This window comes from Mya arenaria, chromosome 3 (assembly GCF_026914265.1).
Source record: "Mya arenaria isolate MELC-2E11 chromosome 3, ASM2691426v1".
Taxonomy (NCBI): domain Eukaryota; kingdom Metazoa; phylum Mollusca; class Bivalvia; order Myida; family Myidae; genus Mya; species Mya arenaria.
Window position 1 is genome coordinate 38,713,815 of NC_069124.1, and position 16,751 is coordinate 38,730,565.

A 16,751-nucleotide genomic window follows, 5' to 3' on the forward strand; every position below is an offset into this window, starting at 1 on the left:
TATGGTAATTGTACACTACACTTCCTCTCATTATGATCTACCATTGTATAAAGTTTGATTACCACTGGATAAAAACTCTTGATTTTATTACATAATATGAAAACTTTAATACAAAATTGTTAACGCCCGCCCGCCCGGTTTTCGCCATTCTTTAACCCGTAATTTTTCGATGAAAAATCCGGCTAAAAAGCAACACTCGATAGAGGATGAGAATGACAGAAACACTAAAGTGGGACTGGTTTCATTTTTCGGCGATAGCCGTTTAACCCCAGTCTTGACCTAGATGTTAAGACAAATGACTTAGGTTGAAGACCAATCAAATATTGTGTTTAATGAATAATGTAGAAAACATAAACTAAACGATTCGTTTTGATTGGTTTAAAGTAGTCGGCGAGTTTACGAGAGGCAATAATCAGATGAAGTTTTGAAATGAAATGTTATAGATACCGACTTCTAATTGTTTTCCTTATGAAACACATGAAATGTTACAATTAAGTGCAATTTATTAAATTATATTTAAAACAAGACATGTATTTGGTTAAACCATCTTAGGAACTAACACTTATTCAGTAATGGTTTCTTGTTCGTTCAACTATGAAATTCGGGCCGCGTCTAAAGTTGGCCGGAGATGGCCGAGTAGCTACGATTCGTAAACAGCATAACTGTTTGTTGTTGACAAAATACGAATTATTTATATTATGTTTATAGGTCCGTGATGTTATTAACAATAAATCAAAATATAGACGATGTATCCGTTACTTTGGCTGAGCCTCCCAAAAAACAACAACTGTAAAGTATAATAAGTTCAAATCACTCATGTCAGACTGCATTAACCATCTTATAGATACATGGTTGAAGGGTATAAACAGTGGTGATTATGTAGGGGCCATTTATCTCGATCTCCGAAAAGCATTTGACTTAGTTGACCATGAAATACTCTTACACAAACTTAAACTTTATCACTTCAAAGAAAGGTCTATGAAATTATTTAGGCCCTATCTGACTAACAGGATGCAATTTGTGAAAGGGAACAACATTAATTCTGAGAAAATGAAAACTATGTCGGGTGTCCCTCAAGGATCAATACTCGGACCCTTAATTTTTCTAATATACATCAATGATATGCCTTTAATTTCTTCCAATTCATGTATTGATTTATATGCAGATGATTCCACGTTATACAAAATAGGTCCAAGTATATTAAGCATTCAATCAGATCTACAAAAAAGTCTTAATAGTGTGAACTGTTGGTGTAAGACAAATAATATGTCAATCCATCCATCAAAAAACAAATGTATGATTCTATGTACTAATTATAAAGCAAAACATGCAATGCAACTTGAACTATCAATAGATGGATTGTCAGTAGAAAACGTGAAATGTCAAAAGGTCCTCGGGGTGCATGTTAATCAGACATTGTCATGGCATACACATGTTAATACTGTAGTGAATAAGCTTATTTCAAAACTGGCACTTCTAAGAAGAATAGCATATTATCCAACAGACGAGATGGAATTATTGTATTATAATGCAAATATCATGTTAAACATGGAGTACTGTTGCAGTGTCTGGGGACTTACACATTCCTCAGATACCACAATAATCACTAATATTCAGAAAAGAACGATTAAGCTAATAATGAAGTCGGGAACTAGCCACTGTGGAAAACTAGCCACTGTGGAAACATATTCAAACAGTCAGGGTTGCTATCTTTTGAAGACAGGTGCTATAATCATCTGTCATTACTTGTTTTCAAAAGCATGAAATGTTTGACTCCTTCGTACTTCACAGAATTGTAAACATTTGCCAAAAAATGAGCACTATAGCTTGCGTTCTTCAGAAAACAAGGATCTTTTTGTTGTATAACACAAACTATATCAAAAATACATTTGCCTATAAAGCAATGAAAATTTGGAATTCTCTTCCTACATACATTAAATGTCAAGATAAGCTACCAGCCTTTAAACATGCATTAAAAGGCTACTTATTGGCAGAATAATATTATCACTTATGCAAAAAAATCTTGACACTTTATTTCATTCACATTATAATAAATAGTTCACTGTTTACATGAATTGTGTTAATGTACGTATATGACGTAAATGTTGAAAATATATTGATTGAATGAAGTTTTACTGAATATATCTACATTATTTACAGGATGAAATTATTGTAATTTATAATCATCATATTAAACTGAGGTGTGTTTGTCGAAGAAATGTTGAATACATGTATAATTATGTTGAATTACATGAGAAAAGTATGATAGTGATAGTGTGATTGTATGTTTTGTATGTTGCTTAATATGTAAGTTAGTATATGTGTTTTAGTAATAGTTTTTGTGTGAAGGCCATGCTGGAAATAAGTAGTATGTCTGTAATGATTGTACACTAAGTATGTAACCTTCGTTAAATAAAGTGTATAACTCTGCTATTATATCATTGATCAAGAAATTTGCGTAAAACTTAACTTTTTTCAACCTCAGCAATACTTAAAACACTTTTAATATTAAAATAAAACAAAATGCACATGCTAAGTTCATACTGCTTTCTCATTCACTCTTCATGACCGTGTTTACAAATGGTCGCCGTTTATCTTTTTAAAAAATAGGTCTTGCTTCCAATAAGACAGCTTACGTCGCGCAACAGACTAACAAATCCCCTGATTTATCATAACTGTCTATCGCATGATAGGATTGCATGCAGGTATGTTTCTCGTCCTAGTTTTTGTCGTGTTTTGTTCGACATTGACATAACATAAATAAAATATATATATCTTATATAATACCCACCATATTTACGGAATAATGAATGAAACCTGGGTTAGTTCTTTTTTAACATGTATACTTATTTGACTTTGACCCTGTTTGTATAATATTTTCAACAAACAGAGTTATGTCAATTAAACGGCCGTATAAGTGAAAAGTTATTATGGTAAGTTGATTGTCAGATTAGCACTGATCCAAGACAAACACATTATGTTTGATGTTTATTGATATCTAGACAGCAAAATTCCTTAGTATGTACGTGGTGTGTACAATAAAACTGCAGGAGGAAGGGTTTGCTGATACTGTTTATATACGCAGGCCAAATACGCCGCGTATCTGATTTTAATAAACTTAAAATGATTAATATAAATGTAACTAACCATAAAACAAGTCTTTTAATTGATCATTATTTAACCTAAACTGGAACGTATTTGGACACCCCTTTGTTTTTCAAACTATGTAAACAAAGAGTAAACAGTAACTGTTTTTCGTGTCTAAAACAAGTTTCTAATGCTATAACATATCTTGTTTTTTATGCATTTGCTGACACAAACCAAACAATAATTGGTCAAGTTTTGAGTGAGTAAGACATTGAGCCAACCGGGTTATATTCATACTTTTATAAATGTTCCAGCAGACACAACAACGTTGAAAGCCATTCTTCAACGTTGAAACGTTGGTGAATAGAAGTTGGTCTCGAAAGTGTTCAATTATGAAGTGTTATGTTTAAATTTATATAAACCTTTTTATTTTAGAAAGTTAAAATAAAAAATTCAAAACTTATTTGAAATGAAAATTGAAGATATTATTTCGGCGAACCAATTATTAGCTAGACTAGTCCATAAATCAACCAGTTAATGTCATTCGGTCAGGCGTTAATTTCAAATTCGTTAAAAATGTTTGTAACTACAGCAACGAACCCAGTACAACACCGTTTAATGTTTTCGATTACTACACAAAAGCTGTGATATTTGTATTAAGCAGGCAAGTTAAAATGGTACCCGAATTTAAAATCAATACATACACATGTATAACAAACAAAATTTTAAGTGAAAGATCTTTAACTATAACTTACTAAATAATGCATTTATGAATTTATATTCTGATAACAAGATTGTAACCGTGTATTTGATAGCTGAAAACGTAAAATAGTAATTGACTGGTGGGTCCTAATTTTTTCACAGTGTTAAATTATCGTCTCATGAGATAGAAATACCGTTAATGCTTCGGATCTGAGAGTAATGAAGATTTTTTGGTCCCAGTGCCGACAACACTTCGTAGTTACATCTAAACATGTATTGCTTACATATAATCAAAGGTTTCTACACACAAAATATTATGTTTTCATCATCATTTTCATTCATGCAACGGCATCAGGGCACAAAATAATGAAACTATATACGTAGGGAATATGTTCTTACCATGTAAATGATACTAAATCATAATGCCAAGAAATCCCATTCAATTTTCGATTAAGAAGGAAACATTCTATTCCTGCATATACCTGGCATATGCAGAATATTCCAGTCAGTGGTTTTTTGATTCATTAGTCAACTTTTATCAGTTATCTGCTAACAGCTAAATCATCGAAATTTAATGGCCATTACGCCAAACATGAATTGCATGGGAGCAATGATTTTGGGCATGTTCTAAAACCTGGCCAGGCCAGACCAGTTTTTATACATAATGAGAGTTCAAGCTCTAAATATACGCAAACACAATGATAGACCTTTATTTAAAAATTAATCTGCATGTTTAATATAATATCTTTTTTGAGAATTATCTAGATAAATAATGTAGTTTATTTGAATGCATATTTAATTAATTTTCTTTTACAATTTTTTTCAATTAAACTATGCATGTAGTTTTTAACAACTTGGATGTTTAACTATATATATGAACTGTAAGATGGAATTTCTACACCATAAATAATAACAAACAAAAAAATCATCACAAATAAAATGTATATTGTTTTTGGTATGTAAAGAATAAAAAATATATATGTATGGTAAACTTGAATTTGAACACATGTTTTTTAAGATTCGATTTGTAAACCAAGATCTATGCACTTATTTTTTTTAATCCGCTTAGTGTTTTTAATACAGTGTATTCCCATGCATTCAATTAAACTACTTTTTTATCTAAATAAAACTCAGGAAAAAAGTAATAACATTAACATGCAGCTTTATTTCTAAATAAAGGTCTATCCTTGTTTTCCAATATATTTAGTGTTTGTACTCTCAATGTGTATAAAATATGGCCTGGCCTGGCCTGGCCCGACACAAAATGCTGAGTCAGCAGGCCAGACCAGGCCAGGCCGGGCCGGGCCAGGCCAGGCCAGGCCAGGCCAGGCCAGGTTTTAGAACATGCCATGATTTTGGTCAGTTTTTAGACTGTCGGCTGCAAGCCTACAGTCTTTAGAGAGCGGTATTTCAGAAACGCGACTAGTCGCCTGACACGACATATTGAACATGAATATATAAATACACACCACCTGCGTAGCAACAGAACTACTTACGTGAATGTGGGGCGTCAAGTACCTGCTTATGTGTATTTAACGCGTTATTGCCTTTTTTATGACAAACATTGCGTGTTACTGTTAGTATAGTTGTACCGTTGCAATTTGGTGAGTTTTATTGAACAAAATAATGAAAAATAATGAAAGTATAGCATTTACATACGAAGTCATTTTACCCTACATCCAATAGTAAGCTACACCACATGTTTGCACCCCGTGTGACGTCACACATATCCCGGCATTCAAGACTGATCCGACAAACCCCGGCAAAGAACTTATTTTATGGATGAAAGCTATTAAGAAATAAATCATACGCGGTTAAAGAGTTCATGTCATGTAATATTTTGTGAAATAGCTTTTATGTTTCAAATGATTTTTTTTTCAGCAGCAATCGAACTATTGTATTTGTTTGAGTAAATTATTTGGATTATACCTATCACAGTGTGTCAACGTTATGCCTATTGATATTTTGGACTATAGGGTGTAGTTTTTAAAGTCGTACACAATATGGCGGCGATTATGCGGAAATGAAAGGTTAGCCTAAGGTACAGTACGGATTGTAGTATTGCTAGATAAACGACAGTGCGGATTTCAGCAGGTTCTTGGATGGTCTATTTACGTCATAGATATTTGTGTAAATAGAAAATTTGCCTTTGCAGCAAAGTATTAAGGTTGACAATGTTTTAAGGTTGACAATGTTTATCATAAATTTCTCTTGTCAAAATGAACTCAGTTTTGATTGTGTTTATATAAAATAATAATGTAAGTAGTTGCCACATTTTCCCATGATTATTTTATGAAATAATTAGGTTAAATCAAACAATTAAGAAATAAAGGAAGATCTACACTGTACTTTATCTTTGATTTAGATTTAGCTAATACAGTATAATTTAGTATCTTAGTACTCCATATAAACAGCCGCTTCTGAGTCTTTAACGGTTTTTGAATAGGCGAAAGTTCCCTATACTCGCATTATTGTGCCTAGTATTTTAGAAGGTGTAAACAAAGGTCCATTGTTTTAATTTTAATACCTATCAATCCTTTATTTATGTTCATCATGAAAAGCATCCAACTTTGACACTGAAATTTAAGACATCCATTACGTTTTGAAGTATTTTGACTGTAAATCATATGACTGTAGCGATCATTGCTTTGGAACACGTTCAAAAGCACTGTAGTTAATTTATCAAATGACGGTCATTTAATGACCATATGTCTCTATGCTGGTGGTCATAGCTGGGGGACACGTTCTAAAGCACTGTAGTTTATCAAATGACCATATATCTCTATACTGGTAGTAATAGCTTTGGGACACGTTCTAAAGCACTGTAGTTTATCAAATGACCATATATCTTTATACTGGTAGTCATAGCTGGGTAAAACGTTCTAAAGCACTGTAGTTTTTCAAAGGACCATATATCTTTATACTGGTAGTCATAGCTGGGGAACACGTTCTAAAGCACTGTAGTTTATCAAATGACCATATATCTTTATACTGGTATTCAAAGCTGGGGGACACGTTCTAAAGCACTGTAGTTTATCAAATGGCTATATATCTTTATACTGGTGATCATAGCTGGGGGACACGTTCTTAAGCACTGTAGTTTATCAAATGACGATATATCCTTATACTGGTATTCATAGCTTGGGGACACGTTCTAAAGCACTGTAGTTTATCAAATGACCATATGTCTCTATGCTGGTGGTCATAGCTGGGGGACACGTTCTAAAGCACTGTAGTTTATCAAATGACCATATATCTCTATACTGGTAGTAATAGCTTTGGGACACGTTCTAAAGCACTGTAGTTTATCAAATGACCATATATCTTTATACTGGTAGTCAAAGCTTAGGGACATGTTCTAAAGCACTGTAGTTTATCAAATGACCGTATATCTCTATACTGGTAGTCATAGCTGGGGGACACATTCTAAAGCACTGTAGTTTATCAAATGACCATATATCTTTATACTGGTAGTAATAGCTTTGGGACACGTTCTAAAGCACTGTAGTTTATCAAATGACCATATATCTTTATACAGGTAGTCATAGCTGGAGGACACGTTCTAAAGCACTGTAGTTTATCAAATGACCATTTATCGTTATACTGGTAGTAATAGCTTTGGGACACGTTATAAAGCACTGTAGTTTATCAAATGACCATATATCTGTATACAGGTAGGCATAGCTGGGGGACACATTCTAAAGCACTGTAGTTTACCAAATGACCATATATCTTTATACAGGTAGTAATAGCTGGGGGACACGTTCTTAAGCACTGTAGTTTAACAGATGACTGTATATACCCCAGTACATATCTATACTTAACACTGGTTGATATGACAGGAAGTATATTGTCTTCAGCTGTGTTCTTATTCCACTGACCATACACATTTATATTAGAGATTTTGACTGGACTTTACCTTAAAAGCTCCGTTTTTTAATTAAATTCTCTTACCATATATCTCTATAAAGGTGACAATAAACAAGGGATACACAGCAGAGAATTAACATGACAATCTTCTTAAAACTAGGCCTTTGAAGGAAACTCAATAAATGATTTACAAAATTGGTTTTAGAGAAGAGATGGTAACAAATATGTTTTTATTAAAGATTGAAAATAGTTAATAATTTGTGTTGCAACTGCATTATAAAATAAAAATACTATTTCTTTACGACACTTTTCATCATTTGTTAATCAAATTGTTAAGATGTTTGAGTAGAGATATTTAATATTTACAATGCATATCATGTATTTTAACATCATATAGCAAGTTTAATAGCACTTATATTCATTGTAATGCCTGTTTAATGGTTGGATGCATAGAATAATTCCCTTTTTTGCCATTTTTAATGTAATCACAGCAGGGTTCCTGATACTTCCTGTGTATTGTTTATTACCTCGACCTATCGGGGCTAACATTGTTACAATGGGTAATCTCATTACAAAAGTATGAATAAGCATTTTATCATTTTCTGAAATTCAATTTTAATGCCTGGTAAGTGGGCCATTTGGTAGGATAATTCCCTGTTGTGCTCTTTTTATAGATAAAGATAAATAGATACATTCAGTATCAAATGCTTAAACTAGGCTTTTAAGATGTTTATTTATGAAAAGTAATGAAATTAGTTGTGAATATAGTTAGTAACATCTATACAGGAAAGTTACAGACAATTGCAAATTCATTTAAATAAGTATTTATAAACTTTTTGATGAAGTTATAATGTAATGCATGTATGAAAAAGCTGTTTCTGAAGAAATAGCCTGAGCTTCTATTTTTAAATCTAATTAAGGGTGAGGTATTTTTTTATCAACACTTCTTCTTTTAAATTACAATTACCTTTTTTATCATAAACATTGGTTTTCCATTCACAGTTTGAATATATAATAGTGCTGTTCACTTATATACTTAGGATTCAGAATTATTATTTTGTAATCACTAATTGATTTTAATTAAAAGTCTGAATTACCAAAAAAAATGTTTGGATGTTACAATAGTAGCACAATTATATGTATAACAACCCTATTTTCAAATATTGGCTTACAAAGAAATTTATTGTATTTATTTAAGAAATGTTTTATTCTTATTTCACCTACATTAGAATTAAAAAAAAATGACAAATATGACAAGTAAATGATGGGTAGAAACCCCTTGTCTCTAGTTACTGGCCCATTAAATGATGAACATCATAAAGTCATCAATAAATGCAGTATACTAAAATGTTTTGTCACAAGTTAAACAATAAACTACTAGAGAAAATGATCTTATCAGTAAAATTAAATCAATATAGTAAGGCCAATCTGAGTGGACCAGGAAAATCAATACTGGCTTATCTAATAAACTACAGACTACATTAGTTTATCAATAGTGCACAAAGTGTTCATTAATAGTGCACTCCTAGTGAACATGAGTGTAAAGTTTGGTCTTAACAGTACTGTATGTTATCTATAAGGCGTTTTAATATTTAATATTTGTCTTAATTAGAAGCACTAATATTCACAAAATTTTGGACATCGTCAATCTCAGACTCATATATTGGTTCGTTGCCGCCATTTGAAATAGTAATATATCAATCAACCTAGACAACAATTGGCATCGGAAGTACTAATGGTTTGGTAGAACTAATGTGTTTCCTACCTTCTAAATTAAAATGAAAGTATAGAGACGAGACAAGACACAGAGGAAGGCCTCACGTAACATCTCAGGAATGCTTGACAAACTTACATAACATTTCTGTATGTTGTGGACGAGCTGAAATATGGTTTCTTGTACCATTTCAATGGTCATAACTCAGTCAAAGACAATATATTATACACATCTGGCCATAAAACAAGCATTGTCTAATGAGAATTTAATTAATGTCTAAGTTTGCGAAAGATTATAAAAAATGACGCCTGTAAACAAGTTACAAATGCGCATTATCGTAAGACGAAGTTGCATATTAAAACTAAATTAGTTTCAAACATATGTGGGATATTTTCATGTAGATTCAAAAAGGCTTTTGAATTAGATGAAATGTTTATTAATAGGGATCAAATTCTTTAAGTTTGTCAGCGATTTTTAGTTATTTAATGTATACTTGTCTGAAAAAAATAATACACGTAGACATGAAAAATCTTAAAATATTTCAAAAGAATCCTGGGGATTGAATGAGAACATTTCTGTGGCATGTTGATTGTACACAACGCACACAATGATAACCCGGTAATAGTATACGTAAGAAAACCAAAGTGAAGTGTTTAAAGCGATATGCCAGATTAAAGCCGGTGTAAGGAAGTATTTTGACCCCCATAGAATCACGACCCCCGGTCATCATTCTATAGAAAGTGTGACTCAATTTCTGTAAAATACTGACAACCCCTATAAATAAATGACTCCCCACTAGTCGTGTCTATTACATTTTGACGCCACCGAACAGAATCGACTATTTTGTATTGTGGTTTAAATAAATATTAGGTCAACAAGTCTTAGTAGTACAGCTGGTACTGCTGCAGCTATTGCTGTTGCTACTACTACTACTACTACTACTACTACTACTGCTACTGCTACTGCTACTGCTACTACTACTACTACTACTACTACAACAACTACTACTGCTGCTGCTGCTGCTGCTGCTGCTGCTGCTGCTGCTGCTGCTGCTACTACTACTACTACTACTACTACTACTACTACTACTACTACTACTACTACTACTACTACTACTACTACTACTACTACCTGCTGCTGCTGCTGCTGCTGCTGCTGCTGCTGCTGCTGCTGCTGCTGCTGCTGCTGCTGCTACTACTACTACTACTACTACTACTACTACTACTACTACAACAACAACTACTGCTACTGCTACTGCTACTGCTACTACTACTACTACTACTACTACTACTACTACTACTATATACATACTAGTACTACTAGTACTAGTAGTAATAGTAGTAGTAGTATGTAGTTGTAGTAGTAGTAGTAGTAGTAGTAGTAGTAGTAGTAGGACTAGTACTCGTAATTGTCTTGAATTACAATTTGAAGGTATGGAATTCTCGCTTAACGTGAATTAAGATGCCTTGGTCCACGTATGTACCGTCTTTTCGTTTATCGTTTTTAACAACTGAAATGAAAAAAAAACGAAAAAGGAACATCAAATCCTTATTCATTTTTCTTATGACTGTATAGAAAACCAAAATTGATAGGTTTTTCCTTTTTTCAATTATAACAACGGAATACAAAACTAGAAAAAGATTCATTTATACTGTTTTTCGTTTGACAAAGTGTAAAACGTAAACGACAAACAAGCTATCGTGTATATACCGCCTTTTCGTTCTTCGTTTTTTATGATTGAAAGTAAAAAAGGAAAAAGGAACATTCAAATCAGTGTTTGTTTTTCTTATGGCTAATAGAAAACCGAAATTGATAGGCTTTTTCCTTTTCTGTTCTGTTCAATCATAACCACGGAGTACTAAAGAGGGATAAGATTCATTTATAACGTTTTTCGGTTTTACAAAGTGTAAATAGATAAAAACAAAATAAAACAGGGTATACAGTCTTTTAGGTTTTGGTTTTTCACTTTTGATAAAAAAAAAACGAAAGAAGATTTTGAAAATGTTTTTCGTCACGAGTTTTCTTATTACAAGTAAGAAACCGAAATTGATAGGCCTTCTATTCGATCAACGACATGTCTGAGAATTATTACGTCGTATACACCGTACGTACTCATATGTAAAATGATTTTGATTAAAACTACTCATAATGAAAAAATAAAATACAGCAAAGTAATGCGTGAACGACAGATTCAAACGACAAGCATATTTTAGCCAATGTGTATGGTTTGAAGTTTTGAACATATAAAATCATCGGCATGATGTCAAGTATGTTGTTTTTTCGGGAAATATTGCAATAGTTCAGTACTTTTTTCTTGAGTGATTTATATTCTGCTGGACCCAGGCACGGTCACAGGCCCGGTCACAGGCCCGGTCACAGGCACGGTCACAGGCCCGGTTACAGACAAGGTCACATGCACGGTCACAGGCATGGTCACAGGCAAGGTCACAGACAAGGTCACAATCACGATCACAGGCAAGGTCACAGGCACGGTCACAGGCAATGTCACAGGCCCGGTCACAGGCCCGGTCATAGGCACGGTCACACGGTTACAGGCACGGTCACAGGCATGGTTACAGACAAGGTCACAGGTACGGTCACAGGCACACTCAGAGGCACGGTCACGGGCAAGGTCACAGACAAGGTCACAACAGGCACGGTCACAGGCAAGGTCACAGGCACGGTCACAGGCACGGTCACAGGCACGGTCACAGGCACGGTCACAGGCATGGTCACAGGCACGGTCACAGGCACGGTCACAGGCATGGTCACAGGCAAGGTCACAGACAAGGTCACAATCACGATCACAGGCAAGGTCACAGGCACGGTCACAGGCACGGTCACAGGCATGGTCACAGGCAAGGTCACAATCACGATCACAGGCAAGGTCACAGGCACGGTCACAGGCACGGTCACAGGCACGGTCACAGGCACGGTCACAGGCACGGTCACAGGCACGGTCACAGGCACGGTCACAGGCACGGTCACAGGCACGGTCACAGGCACGGTCACAGGCACGGTCACAGGCACGGTCACAGGCAAGGTCACAGGCACGGTCACAGGCACGGTCACAGGCACGGTCACAGGCACGGTCACAGGCACGGTCACAGGCATGGTCACAGGCACGGTCACAGGCACGGTCACAGGCATGGTCACAGACAAGGTCACAATCACGATCACAGGCAAGGTCACAGGCACGGTCACAGGCAATGTCACAGGCCCGGTCACAGGCCCGGCCATAGGCACGGTCACACGGTTACAGGCACGGTCACAGGCATGGTTACAGACAAGGTCACAGGTACGGTCACAGGCACACTCAGAGGCACGGTCACGGGCAAGGTCACAGACAAGGTCACAACAGGCACGGTCACAGGCAAGGTCACAGACAAGGTCACAACAGGCACGGTCATGGGCAAGGTCACAGACAAGGTCACAACAGGCAAGGTCATAGGCAAGGTCACAGGCTATCTCATAGATTGATTCTATATCAATCACTGCTTCCTAGGACGATGACGGAGTGGATAGCCACAAACTAAGACGTTAATAGGACAAAGATTGCTGCCATTTGGGACAATTAGATATCCGTCAACCAGGGAAATAAATTGGGCTACACCAGAACGAAAGGTTTAAAAGAATGATAGGGAAACGAACATCCTCAGCATAGCACAATCATGGCTATATGCGGGAATATTGGTCTACATCAAATTGAATGGGCTGTAAGAATTACAAGGGGGCTGTATGCAATTTGATTGAAGCGAGACTACACGGGCAATAAATACGAACATTCATAGATGACTCAAGAGTATATATACAATTTGCATTCGTCCGCTGTCCAAATTCTGAAGCAAAGCAATGTGCAGGAAGTTTGATTTTTATAAGAATTAATGGGCTGGAAGAACGATGTGTTTAACGATATAAAACGCCTCACATACACCGACATACAATTTAGTTTATTAGTATGTTTGTAATGGCTGCATTATGGCCTGACCCCCACCGTGACATCATTACGAATTAAAGTGTAAATGACGTGAGATAGGCTCATATTCAATACTGCAAGTCCTAGTCACATCTAGATATTAGCAAAGCTGAAGAAACGGATTGAGGTACCAGGAGATCCGGGTGCGATATACGTTCTTTTCGAACCTTTTCGTTCTTTAAAGTGCCCGGAGTAAAGCACGGATGCACAAGAGACAACTTAACCAGGTTTAAACAATGGTGAATATCCCCAGTTTACCAGTACTACCCTCTAATGCCGAGCGCTAGACAAGGGGGCTTCTAGCGTCAATTGTTAACGTATTTCGGTATGACGCAGTCTATGATAGAACTGAGACAGGACCTCCGAACACGAAACATACTCTCTACCACTGAGCTATCGATACGGCGGATGCTAGTTTCTGGAATCAAGTCCGAAAGACCAGACAAACAGTTTGAGGAAACATTTTCTCCATACAAATATTGCTTAACCTTTGTGGACTGTCGGTTTATAGATTTGTTTGTTGATAAATTAATACTGAACAATCATCGGAATAGTTTACCGAGTCTAAATACACACTTTTAACCCTATTAATCACTTATTCAGTTTTATTCATTTTATTGGTTATCATCATTTGAATATATCTTTAATAACATATATCTACATTTTAAGTACACACTATAATTAATCAATTTCCCAGATTCAGATAATATCATTTTGTCAATTACGATATAAAGAAATATGTCAATCTTAATGATTGACGACTGCCCTAGACCTATCGTCTTTATCAAACGCAATGGGTTTCTAATATCTTCTATTTATGAAATTTATTTCACATTATTCTCAACGACATAAAGAAGGCGGTTTAAAGGTATTGGTGGTACATCACACTTTGGGTGGTTTAGGCGTAACAAAAAATGTTCATTTCAGGCTTCCCCAACAACACTAAACTAAAAACGTTTTATTCCCACTAGACAAAAAAGGTCTAACTATTATTCTCTCTTTTGGGGAAACATTTGCGATAGTTTCTTGTACCGTAAAACACCTGAATGTACCCACACAAAATGTCAACGGTTATCAATGTGAAGTTGATTATTCAAGAACACACACAGAATATATCCTGACTTACCTACCCTATATTTTTGGCAGTGAAATTAGAAACATACAATTTATTGTTGACCTTATGTTTGATCATATCCGACCTGTCGCCAACCTTTCGCCTATTACGATACGTTGGCTTTGTACTTTCAATTATGAATAATCTCATTTTTCCATATCAGAGTTCCTAATCCCGAAAAGGCCCTACTTTCGTCATTTAGTAAGTTATCCTACTTTCATTCTTTGTCAAGTTTTAAAGGGCAAATGTTATTCTACCATAAGTGCCAATGATGGCTTTTAGTCTCTTGGCATATTTTTTTCTTTTACAGAAATGGTCACTATAACCATAAATTGGGTTAACGACGTTTCGTTTTTTGTTAAGTTGAACCATACCTTTTTTCTTATTGGCGCAAAACGTTAAAAAGGTCGTGTGAAATTCGAGTCAGTCAATGGTGACATGCAGATGATTATAAATTTTTCTCTCCTTGTAAGATACATCTCTTTTTAAAAGATACAAAGCTATCGTATAAGTTAATTTTAGGCAGTTGAATTTACTTGATCTTTCCTTGTTAGTCATTCAAAGAATGTTTGTAGTTATGGAAAACATTTGAATACAAATTCCTCCTATAATTATTTATCTTGATAATTCGCTTTTAACGAGCGATACTGCTTACACACGATGCATGCTTATATCACTACGATATCGAGCGCGCTTCGTGTGACAATCCCTGACACCAAGTGTTAATCTATACAAATAGATACGTGGTTTGCATTTTATCTACATACTCAGAGATTATTTATTTACGTTTTTGCTAATAAGATATCAGTACTTACTTGGTAAGTTGAACACCTGTGCATATGCAGCAATGTCTCTTTCAGCTTTCGGAGGTCAGATTCCAATCTCAAACAATTCGAAACGTAGTACCATTGAAATTGAAATCAGTTCCAACCATAATTTATTTTGTTCAAAGTAAATAACTCACAAACACAAGCGAATACAATAAAACACTTCAATAAATCTTGTGATTTTTTCTCCAGTACATTCAAAACATTTTAATAATGATTTGTCAATTTTGAGCTCTGTCTATACCCCGCAGAATATCGCACAGTTTGTAGTTGAGATTCTAATTACAGCGATACACCTTACAAAATGGGCAATTAGAATTCCCTTTACACCATCATGTAGGAGTTTCCAATATTACAGCGATTGTTTTCAGAAGTACGAGAATGTTAGGATTCCATTCACTGCCCAGCTATAGGCCTGTTATCTTTAGTGCATGGTTGTCTATGGATAGTTCACCTGAGTAGGGTTGCTCTCCAATAGCCACTCGGTACAGCTTTTGTTTATTCCTCTTTCATACTTGGTTATCCAGTATCTACAATGTAAACATCCCCATCCTGAACTCTGATTGTCCAGCATATGTGATTGAATTTAGATCTTTTCCAGCTTGTTTCCAGCTTTATTCCAGACTGTGTGAATTGATTCACAGTTACATCGTGGAAATGCTGATGGAATTAATCAAGGCACTTGTTTATATTCCATATATTTGTGAATTTAGACGCGTGAAGGCTGTTTTAGACTTCCGAGGTATCAATGAGATGAGGTTCATTGAAGAATCTAATAGCTGTTCCATTTATTTAAGGCAGTCATTAAAATAAAAAGACAAAAAAAACAGGTTATGAAACCAAAGAAAGGAATAAACCCCAAGTCCAAATACTGTATACATGCTATGCAAATATTCCTTCAACGGTGTCTTGATCTAGGGTATTTTTGCTAATAAAACTGAATCTCGATGGTTTTATTGCATTTCAAAAGTACTTGATTTCCATAAATTCGAAACCATAAACACTCTGGACATTTACAAGTAGGTAAACAAATTCAGTCGGTTGCTATCAAACAATGAATAAAGATTTTAGAGTAAAAAGGAGAGCGACTGTTCTTATGTTCTTTGTTTGAAGTTGCAATACTGCGGAATATACTACCTCTGAAAATATTGCATTTTATGCAAACATGCTCAAGGTACAACAAGTGAGGAAATACATCTGTCATGGTCAATTGCCAGTAAGCGTTCATTGTTCTCCTTTAAAACAACTTTTAACAATTTAGATTATCTTTAGTTTATGTATGATGGCAGTGATATTTACTTACACAAATATAAACCCTGTCTTTTACATAGGCAACCAGGTGTAAAATAACTGCGCATTGAACAAACTGATGATATTTCACCATTTGTGGCCACAAAGTCTCTATTATCAGCACGGTTCTTTCGTGCCAATATATTTTTTGAATATAAGTATCGAATTTTA

At 35.1% G+C, this 16,751-nt stretch overlaps 2 protein-coding genes across 2 annotated transcripts in view; one reads left to right on the forward strand and one right to left on the reverse strand.

Moving 5' to 3' along the window:
* The window catches only part of LOC128226858 (guanylate cyclase soluble subunit alpha-2-like), a 96,815-nt gene extending 81,051 nt beyond the window's left edge, over positions 1 to 15,764 (reverse strand). Inside the window, exon 1 of the mRNA XM_052936943.1 lies at positions 15,279 to 15,764. The gene's annotated coding sequence lies outside the window, so the exon portion shown is untranslated. The remainder of the gene's footprint in view (positions 1 to 15,278) is intronic.
* Positions 11,943 to 12,824, forward strand: LOC128226000 (putative per-hexamer repeat protein 5). Its single transcript, XM_052935892.1, has one exon. The coding sequence runs from the start codon at positions 11,943 to 11,945 to the stop codon at positions 12,822 to 12,824; it is 882 nt and encodes a 293-aa protein (XP_052791852.1).
* Positions 15,765 to 16,751: the final 987 nt, after the last annotated feature.

Bases quoted from the DNA above. Each gene is read 5' to 3' on its own strand.
- LOC128226000 (XM_052935892.1), top strand. From the start codon at position 11,943: ATGGTTACAGACAAGGTCACAGGTACGGTCACAGGCACACTCAGAGGC.